The sequence below is a fragment of the Rattus norvegicus genome, chromosome 13, assembly GCF_036323735.1.
Source record: "Rattus norvegicus strain BN/NHsdMcwi chromosome 13, GRCr8, whole genome shotgun sequence".
Lineage (NCBI taxonomy): Eukaryota > Metazoa > Chordata > Mammalia > Rodentia > Muridae > Rattus > Rattus norvegicus.
In genome coordinates, this window is record NC_086031.1 from 81,051,261 (window position 1) to 81,076,295 (window position 25,035).

General features: G+C 46.2%; 1 protein-coding gene across 4 annotated transcripts in view; it reads left to right on the plus strand.

The window, feature by feature from the left end:
- The first annotated feature begins 462 nt into the window (after positions 1-462).
- Ildr2 (immunoglobulin-like domain containing receptor 2) overlaps positions 463-25,035 on the plus strand; it is a 61,868-nt gene continuing 37,295 nt past the window's right edge. Inside the window, exons 1-3 of one of the 4 annotated variants that reach the window (XM_008769713.3) lie at positions 463-653; positions 16,842-17,174; positions 18,039-18,158. In XM_008769713.3, the coding sequence (XP_008767935.2) occupies positions 608-653; positions 16,842-17,174; positions 18,039-18,158 (499 nt within the window). In that variant the 5' untranslated portion in view covers positions 463-607. Of the gene's footprint in view, positions 654-700; positions 1,269-1,309; positions 14,558-16,841; positions 17,175-18,038; positions 18,159-25,035 lie in introns of those variants that run through there. The other 3 variants (XM_017598996.3, XM_008769716.4, XM_017598997.3) reach the window with 3 other exon arrangements.

A 25,035-nucleotide genomic window follows, 5' to 3' on the forward strand; every position in this document is an offset into this window, starting at 1 on the left:
GACACAGAAAACAAAACAAAACAACAACAAAAAACAAACCATACACAGAAAACAAACAAACAAAACCCACGTAGGTCTGAGCCCCAGGAGAAGTTATGCCAAGTCCTTGTAGCCTTTCTGTCCCTAAAGGTAAGGTTGCCACGAGCAGATGGAGACATGGGGTCCTGCATGGTGGCCTGAGTAGAGTGTGGACCGCAGTCCCCCGCCACAGGAGGCGCTGACCTCCTAGACCCCGGACTAGCCCCTAGCACGTGACTGAGAAACTTTGGCGGGCGGCGGCGGCGCGGGCGGCGGCGCGGCGGTCGAGCTCCCCCGCGCGGCGAGCTCTGCTGCGGGGAGTCGCTCGCCCCGCACCGCGCTGCTTGTGCGTGCGGGAACGGCCCCCGCAGCCCAAGCGGACTCTGGAGCTGGCGGCAGCGCGCCTCTCGCAGGCGGCGGCGTTCAGCGCCCGGGGCCGGGCTGCGCGGCCAGCCCCGAGGGCTGCTGCGCCAGGGACGCGCTGGGCCCGCGCTCCGCCGCCGCCTGCTGCCGCGAGGTCATCGAGATCCTAGCGTGCCAGCCGCTGCCAGCTTTCCCCACTCTGGATCTGAATGGGAAGTTGGGGAAAATGGATAGGGTCGTGTTGGGGTGGACCGCTGTCTTCTGGTTAACAGGTAAGAAGAGTCCTTTGCTACAGAGACGGATAACTTTATATGTATTCCCACAGTGGTGGTGTTCCACTCCAGCCTCGTTTTCCTCCTTTTTGACGGTGTGTTAGCGCTGCTTAGCCTGTGTGTGTGTGTGTGTGTGTGTGTGTGTGTGTGTGTGTGTGTGTGTGTGTGTGTGTGGATGGATGGATGGTGGGGGAGGCAAAGAACTGGATGGAGATGCAGGTGTTTGACTCACTACCGCTATGAGGCTGTTCTTGGGATGTCTATTTCCCCTCCAGACAATGGCTCTTCCTCCTTCTTTCTCCGAGTTTCTTAGGCTCGAGTCCTGGGCAAAGCCTGGGGAAAGCTCAGAAGGGGTTGATTCATTAACAGCACTGGTTTTCTGGAGGAGGGGGTAGGGGAGTGAGTGTCTCTCCAGCTACTTCCCGGGAGAAGGAGGGAGACCCAGAGGCCTTCTCTGGGGCTCTCCGGCTGCAGGGGAAGGGGTTTGGGAAGATGAAGAACAGGCTTGATTGGCCCTGGAATTTAAGGCCTGATCAGTCTTACCGGAGCCATTTGGAGAAGAAGAACGACAACGCCCCTCCCCCCAACAAGGTTAATTTGCATGGAGGCTCTGAGGTAACTTTGGAGATGCCTCTGGTGCACCTCTCCTTTTGTGAACTTTCTTCCCATCTTCTGGTGTCAGGAGAAGCCCTTGTTTGTAACACTGTGTACAATTCTGCAATTCTGGGTTAAGGAACAAGTGGCCCTGGGGTGGCCACCACAGATTCACAGCCCCGCTGAAGGGAAAATGGGACAGGATGAGGAGGGTTCGGATGGCCGGGGGTGAGTCAGAGGCAACCAAAGAGACAGTGGAGGAAACAGAATAAGGTGTCAAAAGGTCACGCTTGATAGGATCCGGTCAGTCACAGGCAGAAGAGAAGAGAGCAAAAGGCTGCAAGAAGAAAAAAGTTTGTTTCCTCTGGGGTATCCACCAGCTCCAGAGGGATGCAGAAGGGTGGGGTGAGATGGAGACACTAGGAAAATGGGATCCAGCTTAAAATAGCTGAAACAAATCCCTGGAACGGGAGGAAGGCAGATGCTCCCTCTTCTTTTACCCTCAGAATGAAATTATCAATTGTCTGATTTCTTTCCCCGTCGCCCTTTCCCCGTCGCCCTAACAGCGCTCTTGCCCCCAGCTGGGATGAGGTGGGGGGTGGCACCCTCAACAGAGTTAGCCTCTTATCTTGGCTGCTCTGAGTTCATCCCTCCCACATTATTCAAATATGAATCATCTAATTCCAGGGTTTGGCTGATCCACGCTTCTGCCTTCTCTGGCCTCCCAGTGCTTTCCACTGCCGCCCTCACAGATCCTAGCTCGGAATTGCCTCTACCCCTTTCTCAGTTACCATCTTCCAGGGGACTTGGACTTGCGGCCTGTGTCATGGCTTTTGAAGTCAGGAGGGCATCTTAGGAGGTCCATGAGTCAGAGATGCTTTTCTGGATGACCCCCACCCCCATACTGGGTCTGCCCACTCAGAGAGAGTGGGAGAAAAACATATGGTCTCTCTAGATGGCTAACAGGTTCTTATGAAATGGAAACCTATTAGTGGGGGGACCACGGGAAATCTAGCTCAGCCCCACCTTGGTGCAGAGGGACAGTATGCGTATTTGAATCTGGAGTGCACTACGGTCCCCCAGGGCCCCAGCCAGACTTCTGTACACCAGCTCCACCTGCTTCCCTGGGTTTCTGGTGGGAAGCTCTGGTGCTTTATTTTTGCATGGAGGGAGGTGCTGCATTGTCTGTGCCTTCTGCCTTCTGCACCTGGAGAGCTGGCTCTGCCTGGAAACAGGCAACAGGTTACTTGTCAGGGAGTCTCAGCAGTGTCAGATGGCAGGGGTGATGTGCAAGGGAGGCTGCCCCTTGGGATGCCACTGACTACCCTCTGCCATCCCCTGACCCCCCCCCCCCCCGCTGTCAGAGGTGCCGATGGACAAGGAGCCTCTCAGTCCCTCCACAGTATGAGGGCACTAACAATGGCTGCTGCGGGGGAAGGGGCCTGAGGAGAGAGGTGCAGTCAAGGATGAGCAGGATTTAGACTCATCCCTCACACAGGAACCATATGAGGAAAGGTAAGACATTCTGGTCCAGCCCAATCAATAGATTCTCTCCTGAGACAAGGTAAAAGGGAGAGGGAGAGAGACAAAAAGCAGATTAAAAATGAGACAGAGCCAAGAACAAACCACATTCATCCTTTCCCTCCTTCCTCTTTTCTCTCCCTCCCTCCCTCTCTCCCCTCCCATGCTCCCTCGCTCACCATTCTACTCCCCTGTTTTGCTTTAAGGCAGGCTGAGTAATTTCTAATCAACACTTGGGTTCTTTTCCTCAGGCTGCAATGGCTGCTTCCTTGTCTTTCCATTACTGAAATCCAGTACTTTTTCCTGCTACGGATTTAGCCACATGATTTCTCATTGTCACTGCAATGCTACTTCCTGCAATAGATTGGTGGCGTTGTTGATGTTCTGAACAAAACAAAATGCCTACCAGCTGCTAGTTTAGCAACAGGTGCCATCTAGCAATGAGACTTGAAGAGGGCTCCTTCAGTCGTTGTCCCTCCCCTGGAGGCCTTTCGGATTCAGTCTTCCCTGGCAGCAGGGGCTGTGAGAAACAGTGGCTCTACTCCGAGAGAGCCTACTCTATGGACTAGCGATAGGTTTTCCTAGAGACCGTTGGGTGTCTCTGTGGTGGAGTCTAGTTGTTCCCTCAGCTTTTCTGGGGGGTGGGAACCCTTTCATTCCCTTATCAACCCACACTGAAAGCTCATACTCAACCCCTGTGATTTCTATAGGTACTGAGACTAAGGTGCCAATGGACCCTCAGAGAAGGGCCAGCCTAGTTGGTGATTCAAACTAGCACTCGGGGAATCTGTCATAATGGCTGATGGTTCTGTACGAGCTGCATAGGTGCTGTGTGCCTGGAATAGGCAAACTCTATCCAAAACAGGGGACTCTAACCCAAACTAACCCTGAAATGAAGTTCCTAAAGAAGTGATGGCTGAACTGAGAATGCAGTTTTCATGCAGTCAGGGAGTCGCTGGCTTGTCCTACGCACTGTGCTGTATCTTAGTAAGAATAAGGACACTAAAACAACCACCTTCTAATCCAGCAAGGAGCAGCCAGTAGACACTAGTTTTAGCATTGTGCAAAAGCAGTAAGAGAAATCTTCCCTAAGTATTGTGAGGTGGTTCAGAAAATCTCCTAACCCAGGGTGGAGGAGGCAGGGTGGTGTTGGGGCATGATTGTTACCTGGGCCACTTTGCTATCTGATGACCATGTAAGGATGGTGATATGAAGACTTAGGGTGTTATCAGTCCTGGGAAAGGAAGACTTTCTTTTAGAGATTGCTGGTACCTTAACTTCCATTATCCCCTTTCATGCTCTGTACAGTGCCTATACTCCCTCCCTTCTCTGTTCTGCCTTCTTCCACAGAAGGGACATTGTTTACACCAGAACTTCTTTCAATATTTTATCATAGCTGTCCCCACGCACACCATCCCCAGCCTGGGTGCTCCTTGCTGGATTAGAAGGTGGTTGTTTTAGTATCCTTATCATGGCCCACAGTTTGGACACATGAGCATGCGGAGTGGCTGCTCTCCAAAGGTTTGAGTATAGTGAGCTCTGTGCTTCTATGTGTTAGCAGGTTTTAGTCCAAGTACTCGGTGCTGGCTCTAATGTTAGTTTTAGTATGGGAACTTGGTGGATGGAAAGATCCCTAACCTGGGAGTTGAAGGTTAGGTTCAAGGACTAGGTCTTCTGTGAAGAGCTGTGTAACCCTTGGTCTTACAGTCTGCTAGGTGGGTGATTTCTAGGGTTGCTTTTGGCTGTGATTCTGAGTCTGAGCGTTTTCTCGACCTAGTTTTGGTGACCTGCTAATTCACCTGGTGAAGGAAACTGAGTAAATCTGTTTTCTTCAGTGTTTTTCATTCTAATTGATGTTTAGAATGAAACAAACAAACAAACAAACAAAAAACCAAAAAACAAAAAACCACCAGCTAGGAAAGGAGATCTGTTGCTGAGATTTTCAGAAGAACAAATGATTAGCATTCAGCTTTTGGGACACAGGGTTGGGTGGTCAGGTTAGGTAGAACGAGTCGAATAGTTTGAACTAGGTGGCTGAATCCAGGCCAGCATGGATTCCTCCAATTTCCAGAACCTACTTCTCCCTTCTTTGGGCATTCATACTTCCTATTCTCTAGTCGGAAGCATACAGAAAGGTAATGGCTTTTGGTGTTGTTCTTGATATTTTTGTGCTGTGCTGTTTCCCTTGGTGTTGGTGGCTTTCATATACATTATCCCATTTGATCCTTCTGAAGTAAGGCCATTATTACCTACTCACACCCAAGAAGCCCAAGGCTCAGAAGAAATAAAGGACTGATCTGTCTATGGGGTTTTATTGATTAAAAAAATTCATGAGATATGGTGTGTCAGCACTTTGGCATAACTTGGCCGTCTCAAGCGCCGGGATCCACGGAAACCATTCTATTTTGGTTAAGGTGGCACAAACTGTAGTTCTTGACTTTAGTGAATAAACATGATGACTACTGTGGCGTCTTAGAGTTCATGGAATTCAGGGAAACAGTGCAGGGGAAAATGAGAGAGATCGGCTGTTGGTTTCCCCTAAATTAAGTCCTGAGGTGTGCGTGTGGGGTAAAGTGTATAAGGAATACTTCAGAAAGGCAGGGGCTGTGTCCTCGGGATAGCATTTGGGACTAAGTGTTAGTGCTACACACCCAGGAGCCCTGAAAGATGTAGCCATGCTGTATGCATGCTTAGAATCTCGGTGACGGAGATAGGCTTTTGGCTCTCCGAAAATGAAAAGAAAGCATTTTGGATGACTGGAGTTCTTTGTGGGCCAAGAAACAAGAAAGAGCACAGAGGAACATGCTACTTCCTCTGTTCGCCTTCTGTGTCTGGAGCTTACAGGATGCAGTGATCTGCCTTAGGAGCAGAATGGACACACTATTGCTCCTTCTGTACCTGGCCTTTCCATGGGGCTAATACAGAGGAGAAGCAGGTCATAGGCTGCAGTTTATGTGTGCATGTACGTGTGTGTGTGTGTGTGTGTGTGTGTGTGTGTGTGTGTGTGTGTGTGTGTGTGCCTGTGCAAGTGTTAAGGGGTAGGGTTAGCATTAACTGACTTGGATTTGAATGCTAGTTTAGTATTTTATCTTATTTCCTTTGACTTAGACATACAAAGCTCACTCGCCTCACAGTGCTGGTTAAATAATTAAAATTAAACCATGTAAAAACTCCCCGAACAACGTTCAGTAGATAGTGACAGCCCATTACATCTCACAAACCAAACTAGGCATGCTCATTAGCAAGCAGCATCAAGAAACAAACTCCATAGCTCACTGAGTTAATCATGTCCCATGGAAGCTGCAGTTAGTTGTGGGTAACTGAGTGTTGGCTTGGTGGACTTGACTCGGTACCAGTTGTCCTTTACCAGTGTGAAGGAACAGACACTAACTGGTTATGTGGCTCTCACAGTGGAGGGCAAGGGTTTGGGAGGATTGGGTGGGAGTACAGAGGCAGCGTGTAGTGCCATACCACACAAGTGCCTCTAAATTTCTACTTGGACACGCCGTGTGACTTATCTGCTCATATTACGCTGGGCAAAGGAAATCCTGTTGTACAGTGTACGGTCTGTGGAGTTGGACCGGTATGTGTGCCTGCAGAGTCTTCCAATGCAAGACTGGAAAGGGAAGGAACAGTGAAATCCATCCGTTGGACTAAGTCATCTAACAACTGTAATCTTTGTCCTTACCATGTAGCAGAATCTTCAGAACCCTGCAGAATGGAATTATTGTTAAGAAAGGCTGCAGATGACTGAATAGGAAATTCTCAGGCGAGGAAATGGGATTCTGCTGTGTACTGTGCTGAGAGCTGGAGGCAGCTTTTAGAGACAGTGATACTTGAGGAAGTCCTGAAGAATAAGTAGGAGTTAGAAGGGAAGGGAGCTACGGGGATAAAGAATAAAGAAATGTGCAGAGGAAACGGGCTATGTAACGGCTGAGAACCCAGGGAGGATGTGATACTTTTTTTGTAAACTACAAATATTTATCTGTGCTTGAAGCATTTAGTGCTGCAGGAGCACAGAAAAGAGAAGCCCCTTTGTCCTCCAGAAGGCTAAAGGGAGTCTTGAAAAAAAGAGTCAGAGCCAGGGGCATGCTGTGATCAAGTGTGCATTTCAGAAAGAACATTCGTGCTCAAGGTGGTGAATAGATTAGATGTTGGTAAGGAGCCTTGTAGGAGAAGGTATGATGGGACCTGTACCTAGGTGGTACAATGAGATAAGAGACAGACATGGAGTTTCAAGAGATGGCTTAGAGGTTAAGAGCACTGGCTGCTCTTCCAGAGGTCCTGAGTTCAATTCCCAGCAACCCCACAACCTCTCACAACCATTTATAATGAGATCTGATGCCCTCTTCTGGCATATGGGCATACATGCAGACAGAACACTGTATACATAATCAATCAATTATGGAAGGGCAGACTGACAGACAGACGTGGACAGACTTACATGGTGGAAGTAGGAATGGCTGGATGCAGAGGTTGAAAGGGAAGGAATGTTAAGGATGCATCTTGATTTCTAGTCTGGGATTTCTAGGAATCCATGGCTATGGATTAATATGAAAGGGGAAACACATAAAGGAGGGACATGGACATCTCGCACTGTCTCTTTCTCCTAATTACATTATAGCCTAGGCTGCTATAATTAAGGTATGCTAAACCATACTGTATTAGTGATTTTATGCAGTGCTCAATAAAAGCAACTTAGGAAGAAGAGCTTGTTCTGGCTGACACTTCAAGGCTATAGCTCACCCGGGTCCTGGTGGTGGGAGCCTGAGACACCCATCACACTGTGTCTGCAGTCTGAAGCACCCATCACATGTGTCTGCAGTCAGAAGCAGAGGGAGTTGAATGTTTGGCTCAGTACTTTCTCCTTTTCATGTAGTCTGGGACTCCAGCCCATGGCATGATTCGGTCTACATGGAGGTTGGTTCTTCCCACCTCATTTAACGTCATCTTAATCATTCACCCCAGATATGCCCAGAGTCTTACCTCCTCATTAAGTTTTTGGTCTTATCAAGTTGATGATCTTACCCATCATGCCTAGTGACTAATATAAAGTACTGTATTTTTCTTTCTCATTACAGTTTGGATATGTGGTGCTACAGCTACCATTTTAACATGTGGTTCCTAGCTGTAGGCTCTTCTCATCAGGAGGAACAAGGAAAATAGAGTTGAGGGCAAACAGCTTGCTGGCAGAGAGGTGACCTAGAAGCTGTACACCTAGTTTCTCACTGCTTAAATGTAGTCACAGGGCCATAGCTAGCTGCAAGAGAGTCCAGAAAATGTGTAGATCCTGATGGTTTGTCTGTCCAAATGAAAACCTGGGATATCCTATTACTAAAAAGGAGGAAATGGTTGTGTCTCCCTCTTTAGGAGAATGAGCTTAAATATGTTTATGTAACACCAAAATAGAGAGTAAAGCTGTGTATTTGAACCTGGAGCTCAGGAGAGATCCAGACAGGAAACACAGACAAGTTGATAAAGGTTGATAGGAGATAGGAACTTTCTTATATATTCCCTTGCTTGTCTAAATGACTGGAGTTGATTTCTAAGGTCCCTTTGCATTGCAGGGTAAAGAATGACCTCTTTCAGCACTGCTTTGGTTCCACTGGACTAGCACACAAGCTAGTTAGACGTCACCCGTAACTCAGCTCGGATCTATGGATGATGAAACAAGTCAGATAGATATATCTGGTTTTTATCTACATGGTGGTTGCAGAATAGGAAAACATGGCCCGGCTGGAGACATAGGAATTATGCTCAATGAGTGGCAAGCTTTGTGTGCAACGGGCATCAGAGCTATTGGCTGCCAATAATAACTAGGCTATGGGCCAAGCCTATGTGGGTGTCATTGACCACACTCCTATCTGAAATGGGAACATGGTGTTGTACTTTGAGATGGAAAACATATTAGGATGCTAGCATTAAAAAAATGGTCTTCAAATGGTCTATCTGGTTACTCTAGGTGTAATGTAGATAAAGGATTCAGGTACTGGGGCAACAAAGAAGAGACCTTAGTGTTAGATTGGTCTTGTGGGCAGTGCATTCAGATGCTGAGTTCTATATGACAAGATCAGGTTGCAGTCTAGACATGTGTGGGAACAGGAAGCGAGGATGGGGGTGGTGGAGAGAGGTGATGGAGTCACACGATGAATCCTGGGAATCAGACTCCCGAAACCAGCATCGGGGTGCATATCTGAGTTTATTGAGCAGTGCATAAGCTTATATTCAGTGTTCAAGTCAATCCAAGCCCCTAAATCTTGACCAATCATATTTTGCCACAGCAACATCATGCTCCAATGAAAGCCCTGCTGATGAGGTTACTCAGAAGTGTCAGGGCGGGGGCGGGGGGGCTAGGAGAAAGGGAGCCATCTTAGACCTGATGCCATGTGCAGCGGATCGGGACTCTCTGAGCAGTCTCAGGAGCCTGTGGTCCTCACTCTCCCTCACGCTCTTTTCCTTCACAAGGTTGGCCTCTACATTCCCACAGACATGGGCACTGTGTTGACCAATGTGCTGTAAGGAATGATCCCCAACATCTCTGATTGGTAAGTAAAAAGTAGAGCCTGTGACAGGGCAGGGGGAGAGGAAGACGGGGCATCGGATCGACTAGGGGGTCTCAGGTAGGGACCACGAGGGAGAAGGATCAAAGGAGGACACAGGTGGAACCAAGCAAATAGGATCTATGGCTGAGATAGAATAGCTCAGAATCTGCCCAGTTTAGACTTAAAGGTTGTTGATAAAGATACCATGTTCCTGTGTTTTTTATTTGCAAATTTTACAGGCTAAAGTGGGTGTTGAAATGCTCTGCAGAAACCTGGGAACAAAAGGGGGCACAGGACACCCCCCCAATAAATTACTACGATACCATGGTTCTAGCCAGTTTAAGCATGGAAGAAATCTTTTTTTCAAAGAGTTTGATAAACTTGGGAATCAATGGGAAATGTAGAGAACAAGGCTCAGAAAATAGGCAGGCACTAAGGTGACATCTACTATTCTTACTAAAGACTTTTTTTTTTGAACCTCAGTTGATCAAGGAGATTGTTTCTACTTCTAAAAGAAAATTGTCAAGCTGCATTTTTCTTTGTCTTTAAACCTTTAACCTGTAGGTAGACATGGGGCAAATGCTTTGCTCCCATCCTGAATACTCAGGGATGCACAGTCTTTCTTTACTTGGTTGGACCATAGGCTAATCCCATATGTGCATACCTTCTATTTGCTTGTCTACATTTGGAAAGCTTGCCCACTGGCTGTCTCGAAAACGTCTTGGGAGGTTGAGACAACATGTTTAAAGTGTGAAAACAAGTGATAGATTTCTTATGTTTTAACTTGAAGGCAGGAGAAGGAAGGTTTGAATCCACATATTGAATAAAGAATAAGGAATTTGTCAAATCTGCTTTGGGGACTTGTAGACTTAAGGGATGGGTAAGCTTTATACAAAGCTTCTAGATGCCTGTCCCTAGATATTTTTGTGACCTTAGCAGCATCTTGCTTCTCTAAAGTGGGCGGAGGGTGCTTATAGAACTGCCTCTCAGAGATGCTGGAGGAATGGCTGTCAACAAGTGGGGAAAGGAACTTGCTCTGAAAAGAAATGAAGGTGCTAAAATAAGAACAGCCTTGCTTTAGAAACTGCTTGTGTTTCTTCCACGAGAATATAGTTGGTCATATGGAGAATCCCTTCCCTCACATGAGAATTGGGGTAGGCAAATCGGGACCCTAATTTGCAGGCACTTGGAGAGGACTTTTCTCTAGTCTGAAAGTAATCCAGGAGGACAGCTGCTATTCTGAGGTCACTTCTTCAGGTTTGGGCCAGAATGCACGCTCTGCACCGAGGCGCCCCTGCTAAGAAAGCCACTCAGACTCTCAGGCTCCTGTGTACGTCCATTTGTTGATTTACTCCACATTTTCTTAGACCTCAGCTACACTCTATGGCTTTGCTGGATGTTGGGGATGTAGGCTCAAGGAAATCCTGGTAACTAACCTCAGGCACCTTAGGGTAATACAAATAAGCAAGTTTAGATGAAATGTACCAAGATCTGGAATTTGCCTTTTCTTTGCGTTACTAGCATTTAATGACGTGTTTTGAATAGGTTTTGGCAGAGTTAAAATAACAAAGGTCAGTGTTTTCTAGAGTTCAGAGAGCCAAAAGTATGTGTAAGAATAGTTGGTCTAGGAGTTGGGGATTTAGCTCAGTGGTAGAACGCTTGCCCTGGGTTCGGTTCCCAGCTCCGAAAAAAAAAAAAAAAAGAATAGTTGGTCTAAGATGATGACTCTTCTCTCTATGGATGAGCTACTTGTGGTCTTCGATAGCTTACAGTGCTGCCTGTAGTCAGTGATTAACTTTTGAAAGGAGATCTGATCTTTACAGGTGTGTTCTGTGCCACACACACTGCCTGTCTTAGTCAGAGTTTCTGTTCCTGCACAAACATCAGGACCAAGAGGCAAGTTGGGGAGGAAAGGGTTTATTCAGCTTACACTTCCACATTGCTGTTGATCACCAAAGGAAGTCAGGACTGGAACTCAAGCAGGTCAGGAAGCAGGAGCTGATGCAGAGGTCATGAAGGGATGTATCTTACTGTCTTGCTTCCCCTGGCTTGCTCAGCTTGCTTTCTTATAAGAACCCAAGACTACCAGCCCAGGGACGGCACCATCCATAATGGGCTGGGTCCTCCCCCCTTGACCACTAGTTGAGAAACTGCCTCACAGCTGGGTCTCATGAAGGCATTTCCACAATTGAGGCTCCTTTTCTGTGATAACTCCAGCTTGTGTCAAGTTGACACACAAAACCAGCCAATGCACTGCCCTTCTTCCTTTCATTTATTTATTTGCCTTTTTTCTGCTTCTACCTCTTTTTCTGTAATAGCTACCTACCTTAGTTTGAAGAATGGACCAAGTTCTTTCTGTACCACTTAAATGATTAAGAAAACTTCAAAACTCATGTTCAGTAAGATGTCCCCAGTGCCTGAGCTCAGAATGTCAGCTCTCTGTACCAGCCAGTGCCCATACTCAGAACATCAGACTTCCCACTGTGGGCCAGTGCTCAAGCTCAGCATGCCTGTCTTCCTAATGTGTGCCAGTGACTGATCTCAGAATTCCTGCCTTCCCACTGTGTGCCAGTACTTGTTCCTGCATTTGCCACACCTCTCCTCAGCGTTCCTCTCTGACTCCTTTCAGCGATATGTCCCTCTAGACAATGGATGCAAATGTATAGCTGGAATGTATATGGGCCCAATCATAAATAAGCTCTGGCTTTAAATCTTATTTTGTTTATGTGTGTATGTCTGCCATGTGTATGTGGTGCACCTAGGGGGAAAGACGCAGCGGGTCATCTGGAGCTGAAGTTACAGGTGGTTGTGAGCTGCCCAGCGTGGGTGCTGGGAACCGAACTCAAGTCCTTTGGAAGAACAGCCAGTGCTCTTACCTGTTGAGCTCTCTCTCCAGACCTATGAATGAGGTCTTACATCATACCAAGGCATTGGGATTTGGGAATTTTATCCTGGAGAGAATGAGGAATGAATAGCATTTAAGGCAAGACACTGAACTGATGGGATGATCACAGGTTTTTAGGAAACATTTTTTTGGGGGTTCTTTTTTTTCGGAGCTGGGGACCGAACCCAGGGCCTTGCGCTTCCTAGGCAAATCCCCAACCCCTGATCACAGGTTTTTAAAAAGAATGCTCTAGAAAAATGTTGCGTATCGATTGGGCTAGAAGTGTCTGTGTGTATGGTTACTCAGTACACAGCTCTCACATCCAGGGGGTAACGCTAGCCATATAAGGTGATGGTTAAGAACTTTGGAGCCAGTCAACCTGGGGCTCAGCACATTTGTCACCTGCCACACTGATATTTTAAGCAGGTTATGCATATTATTAGAACATCAGTTTCCCATACGTAAACCGAGCATGATAATAACCCCTATTTCATATGTTTTTGAAAGAATTCACTAAAATGCCATAGGAGAAAGGCTTATCATGTAAGGTCATACAACAATTATCTGGGAAGGTGAACAAGAAACCTGGTGATGGTGGGAACAGAGAAAATCCAAGTGAGGGATCAAAGGCAGTGGGCAAGTCATCGCAGCCGAAGCATTGGCCTGGAGTGGGTGTATTCGTTACTTTTGCCTCACTGTGACCAGAGTTCCAAACAGGGCCAACTTAAATGGAGGAAACAAAAATTTATTCCCACTTATAGTTTCAACCCATCATGGAAGGGAAGGCATGGTGGAAATGCCTTCATAGTGAATACCATCAACCTTTCAGATTTGACTCAACTGTGCATGAGGAGTTATAGGAAACATGTCCCCATCCTTTTGAGAAGGGACTGCTGCTGGGTTGTGGGAAAAGCGAGCTGAAATTCTGGGCAGGGCTACCAGATTGCAAATTAGCATACCAAATTGGGAACAGTTTCTGTATGAGGCAAACACAGGATAAAAACAAGAGATGCTGTCACGTGGGCACAAGAAATCTACTCTCTCATCCTGGACATAGGGTTAGGGCCAGATGAGCAGTTGTAGACCCTGGAAGCTGGGTTTCTGATGGAGTCAGAGCGGCTTTGGAAATCAAATGCTCCTTACCATTGGAAACCGACAAAGTGGAGACAGAGATTGTCATTTTCATTTTAAATCTCAGTGGTCATGGTCCTCAAAAAGTCTGGTAAATGGACACTCAGAACTCCTGGCCATGTCCTCTCAGCTAATCCAGCTCTGTCCTCAGTGCAGGGTCCCATCATACCTGCATCTGTGCCCATCCAGTGCGCACGTGTACACGCAGTGCACGCATACATGCATGTGCATTCACATATGCCACTCTCCATTTTGACTTCAAGGACACACTATTGAATTGGTGAATGACACATCGAGACTCCGTCACTGTGGAACTCCTGACATAGCTCCAGCATGCTCTTCCCTTTTCACGGCCAGCATCTCATGCCTGACTGTCTGCCCTTGCCTGGCTTGGGGACCACAGCACCACAGAAGTCAAGATGCTTCTCGATAGTTACAGCAACCACAACAGCGGTTGCCATAAGTATTTAGGATGAAATGTCATCTAACCTTTAAACAACCCCATAAGACTGTTACTATTATTATGGTTTTACTCATGAGAAATCTGAAGTTCACGAGCTGAGTAACTTGCCTAAGGCCTTGTAGCTGGATTCTAATTTAGGACTGATTTCCAAGTTCCAGCCTTTAACCAACCGTCGTGCTGTGGAAAGGCCAACGTTTCCGAGAGCGTATTTCTTACTCTTTGGAGCACGAGTTTGTGTGTCTGTAATGGAGGAAGCCGAGAGCTGACTAACCTCTATTAATAATTGATTAAGAGAGTTCAATGGCTTCCCTCCCTCAAATGGCTAATCTCATTAACAGAGAACAGAGCTGGTGACAAGATTATTCTCAGCAATCATCTGATGAACCAAAACCCATATTTGACTCTTTAAAAAAAAAAGAGTAAATAATGTTTGAAACCTCAAGAACGCTTTTATGTAGCACTTTCCCCCCTCGATGATTTTATTTACCCTGGAGAGGCTGGGAAGTGAGATTTTTCCCAAGCAGAGCCTCAGCGGGGCACAGGGCAGAGGGACCTAGCATGGTCAAGTGCATGATATGTCCTGGGAACACTGCCCATGCTTCGTTCCCCAGACACAACTGTTATTGATTGAATGCTTTTCACCTCTCTGATCCACTTACGTCACCTGGAAAACTGGGACATGAGCAAAGATTTGAAGAATTACAGGGCAGAAAATTGGCGCTGTATCGTTTAAGGAGGAACTGTAACGTAAGGCACGTTTCTACTGCAAGTGCGTGAGTCAGGGAGAACGGAATTAGCGACATCAACATTTGGGGTGGGAGATAGCAGCTGAGTTTCCTGACAGAATTTCTTGCCCCTTGATGGGGCCGATCTACAGAATATGGTGGTTATCAAACCTGGTGGTAGGAGATGGTCGTTGAGGTGTAGTAGGTGCGGAAGGGAGCAGAGGGACAGAGGAGAAAATGGCGGTGGGGGTGTCCTGTGAGATCTACCTCTCAGTGAAACTCTGTGGAGTCTGCTCCCTGAAGGAGCGTGGTGAGGTAGTATTTTCATGTTGTGTTCCTGGGGGTGGGGGAGCATTGATACTTCCTGGGTAGGTGAGGAAAATGGATCTCAGATTGCTACACAGATTTTAAGGCCTTGCCACTAGTATGCTGCCAGATGATATTCCAAGCCCTTCCTGTTTGGTGCCAACACTATTTTAATATACTATGCAATCTATGAGTCACCTCCCACTTTCCTCTGCAAAGCCCTTAAAGCTCTCATACTAATAGTCTTATATTTGCTCATCCGTCCCTGTATTTATTCATGGGCAGCCTCCAAGCACTTGGCTGGTCCAAAACACTCTCTTGTGTTCACTACCACGTTCCGGGGAATACAGGATTCATTTTCTCACAACAAGAATGAGGACCTGTGTTTTTGACTGCGCCTTTCATGGAGGAGGGATGCTGCTCTGGAAATCAGGGGACGTGTGTACACCTTGTCCTTGCCAAGGCTGCTTCAGTAAAGAGGCGTGTTCCCACGAGGTGTGTGTTTGAGTTTGAGGGTGAGCACCTGGCACCCCTTTCTCACCCGTCCCTGCTGGTCTAAAGCCAAACCTCCTGCCCCACGCTGGGTGGGGTGAAGCATGCTTCATCCCCAGCACCTGGGAGCCAGAGGCAGGTGGATCTCTGAGTTCGAGGCCAGCCTGGTCTACAGAGTGGGTTCCAGGACAGTCAGGGTTACACAGAGAAACCCTGTCTCAAAAAACAAAACACAAATCAAACCAAACCAAAATAAACCAAAACAAACCGAAACAAACCGAAAGCCTTCTGCTCCAAGCTACCTGAAGCCAACCTGGAATTCAGCTCGGAAGCTCTCCAATCTGTCTTCCTGTTCCTTTCTCTGCCTCTCGTCACAATTCTGCTTTTGCTTCCAACAGAAGTCTCTAGGCTAGAAAGTCTAGTCCTTAGGAAATGGTGTTCCCATAGCTTAGAACTTCTAGACTCCGACTGACAAGTCCCCGGGCCTTTGCCTCTCAGACTCCCCTTGGTATCTTGCTCACTAAAATCCCCTGTTCTCCCTGATCGAGTCAGCCGACAGCTCTCCTCTTCTGGTTTTTAGTTTCTTTTCTTCTTTTGATTGCTCTTAAAAGCCGTTCAACCCAGTGTAGTGCTTTGGCGCTGGGGTCTCCCTTTCATAAAGAGACGTCTTTGCTCCATTTCTTCTTTGCTTGGTCACCATCTGGAAAGGGAGTCAATTTGTCTTGAAGTCATACTTCCTGATTTCATTGCTTTCCTATCAAGTATTTGGTCAGAACCCATGGGCTTCACAATCCAGATAACATACTATCATTTCCTGAAATGGCATGAAAAGAAGTACAGAATTGTCACAATTAACTGTGAACAGGAGAATGCTTGGCATGTGGCTAACACAAAGAAGGAAGGGACCCCCTGGTCAAAGAAGGCCTTAGAATTGGGTTTTGAAGACGGATCGTCATGTGCAGTGACCTAGAGACGTGGAGTAACACGGGTCACTCGGTGAAACTCTACATTTTTGGTTTTCGTTGAGCTTGGTGCTCCAATGGAGTTATTTCAAAGGGATGAAGCAGGGGGCCAGAAGCTAGATGATGAACTATTGGAACATCTTGAGGAAGATGGTGGTTAGTTTCAATTATGAACTTGGCCAGGTCTACAATGACTGGAGTTATAGCCTCTGGGCATGCCTGTGGGGCTTAGGTAGATTTGGTGGAGACAGGAAGACGGGCTCGTTGTGGGTAGACTCCTTCCCTGGGTTAGGAACCTGGACTACGTAAAGGGAAGAACGTGAGCGGTGCACACACGTTCATAATGCTGTGCACACACGTTCATAACGCTGTTTCTTCACCGTGGGTTCAGTGTGACTGCCCGCGTCAAGCTCCCGCTGCTCTCTCTTTTTACGCGATAGACTGTAACCTGGGACTGTGGGCCAGAATAAATGAGAGCAAGGATGTCAGAAGGGAAGGTGATGTCGTGCGGTGAGGGCTGGGGTCCAAGGTATGGATACTGTTCGGACCTGTTCCTTCTGTTTTGCAGCCATGGTTGAAGGCCTCCAGGTCACAGTGCCCGACAAGAAGAAGGTGGCCATGCTCTTCCAGCCCACCGTGCTTCGCTGCCACTTTTCCACGTCGTCCCACCAGCCTGCTGTGGTACAATGGAAGTTCAAATCCTACTGCCAGGATCGCATGGGAGAATCCTTGGGCATGTCTTCTCCCAGAGCCCAAGCCCTCAGCAAGAGGAACCTGGAATGGGACCCCTACTTGGATTGTCTAGACAGCAGAAGGACCGTCCGAGTGGTAGCTTCCAAACAGGGCTCCACTGTTACCCTGGGGGATTTCTACCGGGGCAGAGAGATCACCATAGTTCACGGTACTGACACCCTGGTTCTGAGTCTACAGAGCGGGAGGGAGGTTCAGGGTTTTCCCAGACACAAGGGAGAGTCAACCTCTTGTCCTTTCAGTCTCTCGAGGATCTGATTTTGTGGGAGATCGGAGTAGCAAGAGCCCTGGCATTTTGCTCTGAGTGACAGGCAGGTGTGTTGACAACATCCCATGTAGGAAACACAGGGATAAGCACTGGAATAGCCTTTCAGAGCCTGACCTCCAGTCTCAGGGATTATTGTCAGAACTGTTTGAGATTAGTTTTAGTGGAAGAACTTGAGGCAGTCGTACCATACCTAGATATTACCCTTCTTGCCTCTTTACTGACCCTGAAAAATGGACTTTGCTAAAAATCCCTTTTCCTGGAGAAGGGATGTGTGTAAGCTACAGAGCCAGGAGGATGGATCCATTCCACCCTCTCTCCGGCTCCCTAAAGCTTTAGATAAGAAAAATCACATGTCTTTTGCAAAGTGAGTTGCAAGTCTCATGACCTCTTTGCTCATTAAATTATTTGAAGGAATCGATTTATTTCTAGGAACCCAGAATTATTTGGGAAACTACCCTGTTCTTGGGTGTCCCTGCAGACCTGGTTCAAAGACATCCACTGCTCCTGAAAGTGGGCTAGAACTACATCTGTTTGCGCTGCTGTACCCTAATCATTCTCTTGCTTTAAGGATGCCAGTTTGTATTATTTTGTTTGAAACAAAGTAAGCAATTTCCAGTCAGTATTTGGGCAAGGAAACAGAATTCTGTAGATGTCCCAGAAGGGTGCTCCTGTCCCAGGCCCCATGCTCAATGCCTTTCTTCCAGAGGACAGAGGTTTAGGACTGGACCCTCCTTTTTGTGATAACAGATGCAGATCTTCAGATTGGAAAGCTCATGTGGGGAGACAGTGGGCTCTATTACTGTATCATCACCACCCCGGATGACCTGGAAGGCAAAAATGAGGAGTCGGTGGAACTGCTGGTGTTGGGTGAGTGAAAACCAGGGGCAGCATTTACCTCGTAGACTGCTTGCATCCCGTTCATTTTCTCCTGCATGCATTAGCAGACGGCATACATGATATCTATCTTCTGTGCGCAGACAAGCCTGCTGTAGAATGTTCTCCCTCTGAGTTGTAGCTCTGTCCATTGTGTCTTGCTTCCAAAAGGCTGTGGCTCTCTTTGGAGCATTGTCAGAAATGTTTCTGGTCTCCTGAGTGCCCTTACCTTTCCTACTTTCACCTTTAGTCCTGATTTCCCTTACCCTTTTCTTGTCTTTTTACATGGTTACATAGTTAATTATGGGGAGAAAAGATCCCTGGAGCCATGAGCTGTATCTCTCTTTAGTCTCTACCCGTAATTCAAAGGCCTTTGGCATTTTATTGAACAATTAATTTGTCTCTATTTAAGATAACCATGAGCAAGGTGTCTGTAAGCTGGAGAGTCTAGTAATAAAATGCATCCAGTGAGAAAAGCTATTTAGAGGTATGCTGAGTTATTCTCAAGCAAATACTTGTAATCCTTATTAATATGAACTGTTTTGTAACTGAAAACTCCTTGCTTTGGCTATTGTCCCTCTTGTGGATTGGAGGAATGTTACTGGTCAGTGCTCTCTTTGAAAATTGAGTGCGTATTTTGCATTTCATAAATGTTGGTTAGATAAAACAAAACAAAAAACAACTTACAGTAAAAAAATGAAGAAAACAAAGAAAAACCCTCTATCAATTGTAAGGAAAAAATAATTGAGGATATACCCTTTAAACTATATTCAGGAGACGTTGTGGTTTTGCGTTTGTTTTTCTTGTAGCCTCCAAAAGTTAGCTGACACTGATTTGTGGGAACATCTAAGAATGCCTTGATTGAAATGCAAATGAAGGTTAAGATTGATATCCCCCCTCCATGAGAATCTCAATACTTAGGGATAAAGTGACATTTTCTGTTTAGAATTTTTAGGTTCTGTCATGACTTTGGCAAAGCCATAGTTCTCGTGTCTTAGTCTTAGAGTTTACAAGCTGAACTAAGGTAATTTTGGTCTTCCTTGTTAGAAGGCTGACTTAATCCTTAGGGCCAACACAGAAACTGCTGTGGTTTGTAGAAAAGGGGGGGGTATGAATTATTCAAAGAAAATTATAGGAGCAAAAGATGTATTGACAATGTCAAGAGCACAGAGAGTTAAGGCGTGAACTGTGTTGTGGCTTTTTAAATCAGACAGTCTGAGAGATACATTCTTATTTTGCCTAATCTTAGAACTCTAATAGCCAAGCATGCAGTAACAAGAAGTTCGTTTGAGCTTGCGTTTAGGTAATTGTGAGCACAGCTATTGGATCGAGGCAGCCATCTGGAGGGAAATAATTGGGTATGGAGGGAAAGAGGCCAGGTAAAAAACCTCTTTAGATAATTTGGTCCCACTTCAGCAGATGTGGGGGGAATGTTTTGTCATCTGAGGATGTACACATTCCTCTGGATCAAATAAAAGCTAACTGTGGGTTGAGGAGGCCCTTCTTGAGTGAACAGAAGGCCAGATGACAGTGGTCACCAGTGATGGGAGGAGAGATGAGGAGCAGAGATCAGCACTGAGAAGAGCAGTGACCACAAATGAAGGACACTGAAGTCAGAGCTCTACATAAAAGCAGGACCACGAAACCGATACACCTGAGGAATGAGTATAGCCCTGCTCTGCTCTATGCTAATTAGAAATGGACAAAACGGCAGCCAACAGATTAGGAAAAGATCTTTACCAATCCTATATCCAATAGAGGGCTAACATCCAATATATACAAAGAACTCAAGAAGTTAGACTCTAAAGAACCAAATAACCCTATTAAAATAATGGGGTACAGAGCTAAACAAAGAATTCTCAACTGAGGAATATTGAATGATTGTGAAGCACCTAAAAAATGTGTTCAACATCTTTAGTCATCAGGGAAATGTAAATCAAAACAATCCTGAGATTCCACCTCACACCAGTCAGAATGACTAAGATCAAAAACTCAGGTGACAACAGATCCAGGCGAGGATATGGAGAAAGAGGAACACTCCTCCATTGTTGGTGGGATTGCAAGCTGGTACAGCCACTCTGGAAATCAGTCTGGAGGTTCCTCAGAAAATTGGACATAGTACTACCTGAGGACCCAGCTATACCACTCCTGGGCATATACCCACAAGATGCTCCAACATATAAGAAGGACACATGCTCCACTATGTTCATAGCAGCCTTATTTATAATAGCCAGAAGCTGGAAAGAACCCAGATGTCCCACAACAGAGGAATGTATACAGAAAATGTGGTACATCTACACAATGGAATACTACTCAGCTATTAAAAACAAATACTTCATGGAATTCTTAGGCAAATTGGATGGAACTAGAAAAATATCATCCTGAGTGAGGTAACCCGATCACAAAAACACACACATGGTGTGTACTCACTGATAAGTGGATATTAGCCCAAAAGCTCAGTTTACCCAAGATGCAATGCACAGACCACATGAAGCTCAAGAAGGATGACCAAAGTGCAGATGCTTCAGTCCTTCTTTAAAAGGGGAACACAAATATTCACAGGAGATATGGAGACAAAGTTTGGAGCAGAGACTGAAGGAAAGGCCATCCAGAGCCTGCCCTACCTGGGGATACAGCCCATACACAGTCACCAAACCCAGACACTATTGCTGATGCCCAAGAAGTGCATGCCGATAGGAGCCTGATATAGCTGACTCCTGAGAGGCTCTGCCAGAGCCTGACAAATACAGAGGTAGATGCTTGCAGCCAACCATTGGACTGAGAATGGGGTCCCCAATGGAAGAGTGAGGGAAAGGACTGAAGGAGCTGAAGGGGTTTACAACCCCATAGGAAGAACAATAATATCAACTACCCAGAAACTCCAGAGCTCCCAGGGGCTAAACCATCATCCAAAGAATACACACGGAGAAACCCATGGCTCCAACTGCATATGTTGCAGAAGATGTCATCAATAGGAGGAGAGACCCGTGGTCCTGTGAAGGTCCCAGCATAGGGGAATGCCAAGGCAGGGAGGAGGAAGGGAGTGGCAGGGTGGGTGGGGGAGCACCCTCATATAAGCAAGGGGAGGAGGGATGGGATAGGGGGTTTCTGGAGGGGAAACTGGAAAAGGGGATAACATTTGAAATGTAAATAAAAAATATCCAATAAAAGAAAAAAAAAGAAATGTGCAGAATGGGATAATTTGCCATGGACAACTTTGGGCAAGACTACTTATGTCAATTATTTAAAGGAATTGATTGAAATCTATGAAATTTTTTGAGCACGTTAAAATACTAAGTGCCAAATGAATCTTTATCTTGGCATCCCTTTATACATTTTTTCAAAATACTGTCACATTAAAAAGAAATTAGAGTTGTTTGGTTGTTATATTCTGCAGACCATTTTGCTTAATAGTCTTTTTTCTGCGAGACCAGGAAAGTAACTTGATTTCTGGGTTCTCTGCCAAAGAATGGGGTGCCCTGAAAAGATTTTGGGGGTTCATAGTTTACTAATTACAGCACCATTAACTAGTGGTATTAAATTTTCTGTGAGGAATGGCTAGAGGATTCATTTTAGTAAAAAAAAAAAAAAAAAGGACTTAAAGACCAGGGGATGTGTCTTCCATATTTGGAATGAGGGTTTGTACAAGAGGCACTGGAAACACACTCCATGCCTGGCCGGTGGTTCATTAGCGGAGGAGCCTGGAGCAGGGCTGGATATGGAGGCTGGTCCAGGATCGCAGACGAAAGGTATGAGGTTCTGAACCAGACTAGGAAATGCAGACACCTTAACCACAGTTCTGCGACCAAAGCAATTGATCGTGGGGATGTATAGAAGGAAGCAGGGGAGATGAGTCGAACAGGATTTCTAACTAGGCGGTTAACCAGGCATCCCACTAACTGAGAATGGGACAAGGGTGAAAATGCAGGTTAGAGAAAAAGCAGAGGGATGAGTTGGGTTTTGAACATGTAGAATTTAAGATGTCTGTGAGACACCAACGGGCCTCCAGGGGCTGTGTTTCATTGGGACATAAACAGATGACGTGAAGTAAGTAATATACTTACCAGGTCACACTCACTGGTCGTAATCTTCTTCTAGGTAATGAGTGAGTGTTAGTAGGATTTATCAGAAACTATGGTCGAAAGCCCTGGTTCTGATTAACTTAAGGGAAAGAAAAAAAAGAATGCATTGGAGGGTATCAAAACCAAAGGCGACCTAAAGAGTGTATTTTTTTTTTTTTTTAGGAAAGAATTCATTAGCCTCTACACAAATATCTCCTAACCTCAGTGATCTTTTTCTGCCCAGAAGTTTATTTCTACATTTGCCAGTCAGACGGATAGTTCCCCTCCAAGGGGTGGCATGAGGTTCTAGGCTTCTCTTTTGTTTGGCTCTGCTGTGTTGGACTTCTGCTCCCAGATAAAGGGGAGTGGGGATGGGGTGAGAATGGATAAATATACGAACGCTCAACGGGGGCTTCTTGGGATCTAGTGTGACACAGAATACTCCATAGTCAGGGTTTTTTCATTCATTAATTTATTTATTCACTTTACATCCCGATCCAGCCCAGTCTCCACCTCTCCTCCCAGTCCCACCATCACAAGCCCCTCCTCCCATTGCCCCCTCCCCTTCTCCTCAGAGAAGGGTGAAGCCCCCCTTGGGTACCTCTAAAGATACATCAAGTCTCAGCAGGACCAAGGGCATCTCCCACTGAGCCCCCACCAGGCAGTCCAGCCAGGGGAAGGGGACCCAACGTCAGGCAAGAGTCAGAACAGCCCCCCCCACAGTTATTAGGGGACCCACATGAAGACCAAGCTGCACATCTGCTACAAATGTGGAGGGAGAGGGCTAGGTCCAGCCCCTGAATAAGCTTTGGTTGGTGGTTCAGTCTCTATGAGTCCCCATGGCCCCAGGTTAGTTGACTCTGTAGGTCTTTTCTTTAGTCATTTTGGAAGAAATAGAAGAAAATAACAGCGGTTAACATAGTAGTTAGTCTCAGCATTGTCAGAGATGCTTCGGGGCTCCTGGCTTTATGCTGTGGAAACTGCTGAAAAAATATCTTTAGGGCTCCCTTGGTAGAAAAAAATAAACATAAATGTTATTTTCCATTCTTGTAGTGTCCTAACAACAACAACAACAACAACAACAACAAAATTAGCCTTAAGAGAGAAATCCCAATTGGCCCAATTAGGTCAGTTGTCCACTGCTTAGCCCTGGGAAGCCAGAGGCTCTCGGGGACCGTCCACCGATATAAAGAGAATGAATACCTCAATACCCACCACACATGCACACCAGATAAATGTCATCTGAAGTGATGCCAGCACTGTGCCCACTCACACTGAAAATAAACTGCAATCCACAATGCTTTCCTTTAATACTTTTATGGGGTAGGAGAATAGCAATTATTCCCCCCCCCAATCTTCCAACTTAAAGAAAACCAGTGCCCTGCTCTAATGACTGCACTCCAGGTTTTAAAAGGTGTCAGTGATTAAACCCCATTGCTTTTAATCCCTAACTTTATCTGTTTTCATATACCACATTTCATATCTGTTTCAATACCACAGGTCCCATGTGTACCGAGACGCTATAGATTAAGCTATGTCCTAAACAATGTGGTTGCCGCTAGGGGCCCCAGGCTTGCTTCCTTGGTTCCCTGCATTTCTTCCTTAAACTCTATGTAACCATTGACCTAGGCCTTCACTTCAAAGACACAGTGGCTCTTGTCTAGATTGAATATCTCCCCACTGAGCATGAGTCACCCCTCCTTCCACCCCATACGTCTGAACCTCAGAGGCTATGGCAGCTTGTTCAGAGGTTACAGAAATAGCCAACGGTACATGATTCACAGAAACGGGAGGACAACCGCTGTTTCAACGTTAAACAGGAAAACTATCCAAACACCCTTTGATGATTCAGAAAGTAAAGTCATTCTGAAGTTGGAAGAGCACACGGTGTTTTGGTGCTTTGAGACGGCCATGACAGATACCTGGGAAATATTTAGACAGAGTGGATGCAGGCAGGACAGCACGACAGGCAGTCACAGAAGGCAGGGTGTCCAAAGATCTGCCACTTGGGATTAGACATTGGTCTGGGATTGGTAGCAAGGATTGGCTGTGAACATGTGACTGTTTGGGTAGGAATAAAGTTCCCAGGGGCAGCTCCGGCTGGCAGGAAGGGCCAGGCAGGGAAGTTATTATTTTAAAATCTAAAAGCAGCCTCCCTTCTTCTTAGTTCTTCCTATGTACCATATAAGGGCCTGACCTTCTCATTCTGATGTCCCTCGTAATAGCTTGATGTTTAAAGGGGGGACAGGGACCCCTGTGGAGACGAGGATGTGAACACCCCTGCCTCCACTCCAATAAGAGGACCTGAGCCAAAGGGCGCTTAGCTCAAGCTAATGGTAAAATAACAGGTTTTTTCAAGTTTGAAATTATAGGTGGTTGGGAGAAATCACAGAAGCTCCTTCTCTGATGAGCTTTAGCACATAGAACAAGTTCAATCCGGGTTGCCTAGATACAAGGAAAACAATATGGCTTTCCACAGGCCTTTCAGGGATTTTTTAAAAAATTCATTTCAAAAGCCCCTGGATTTAAAAATTAATTCTCCATTAGAAGGCATTCCTCAAATTGCCATCCGCTGCTGTGGTTTGTTTTAATATTGTTTCTCAGAAAGAAAAGATTTTTTTGCTTGTTGATCACACGTTGAACCAAGCAGGAGAGTAGAGAAGAAATTACCCCTGCAAAGCCCACTCTTTCGAGTTGTCACAATTCCACAGCCATCTAAGGGATGGAGGTTCCAAATGAGGTGCGTCCTGTGGCTTCCGTAACAGGCAAACCCCAGGGCATGCCCAGATTTAATCAATGAGTTCTGGTGG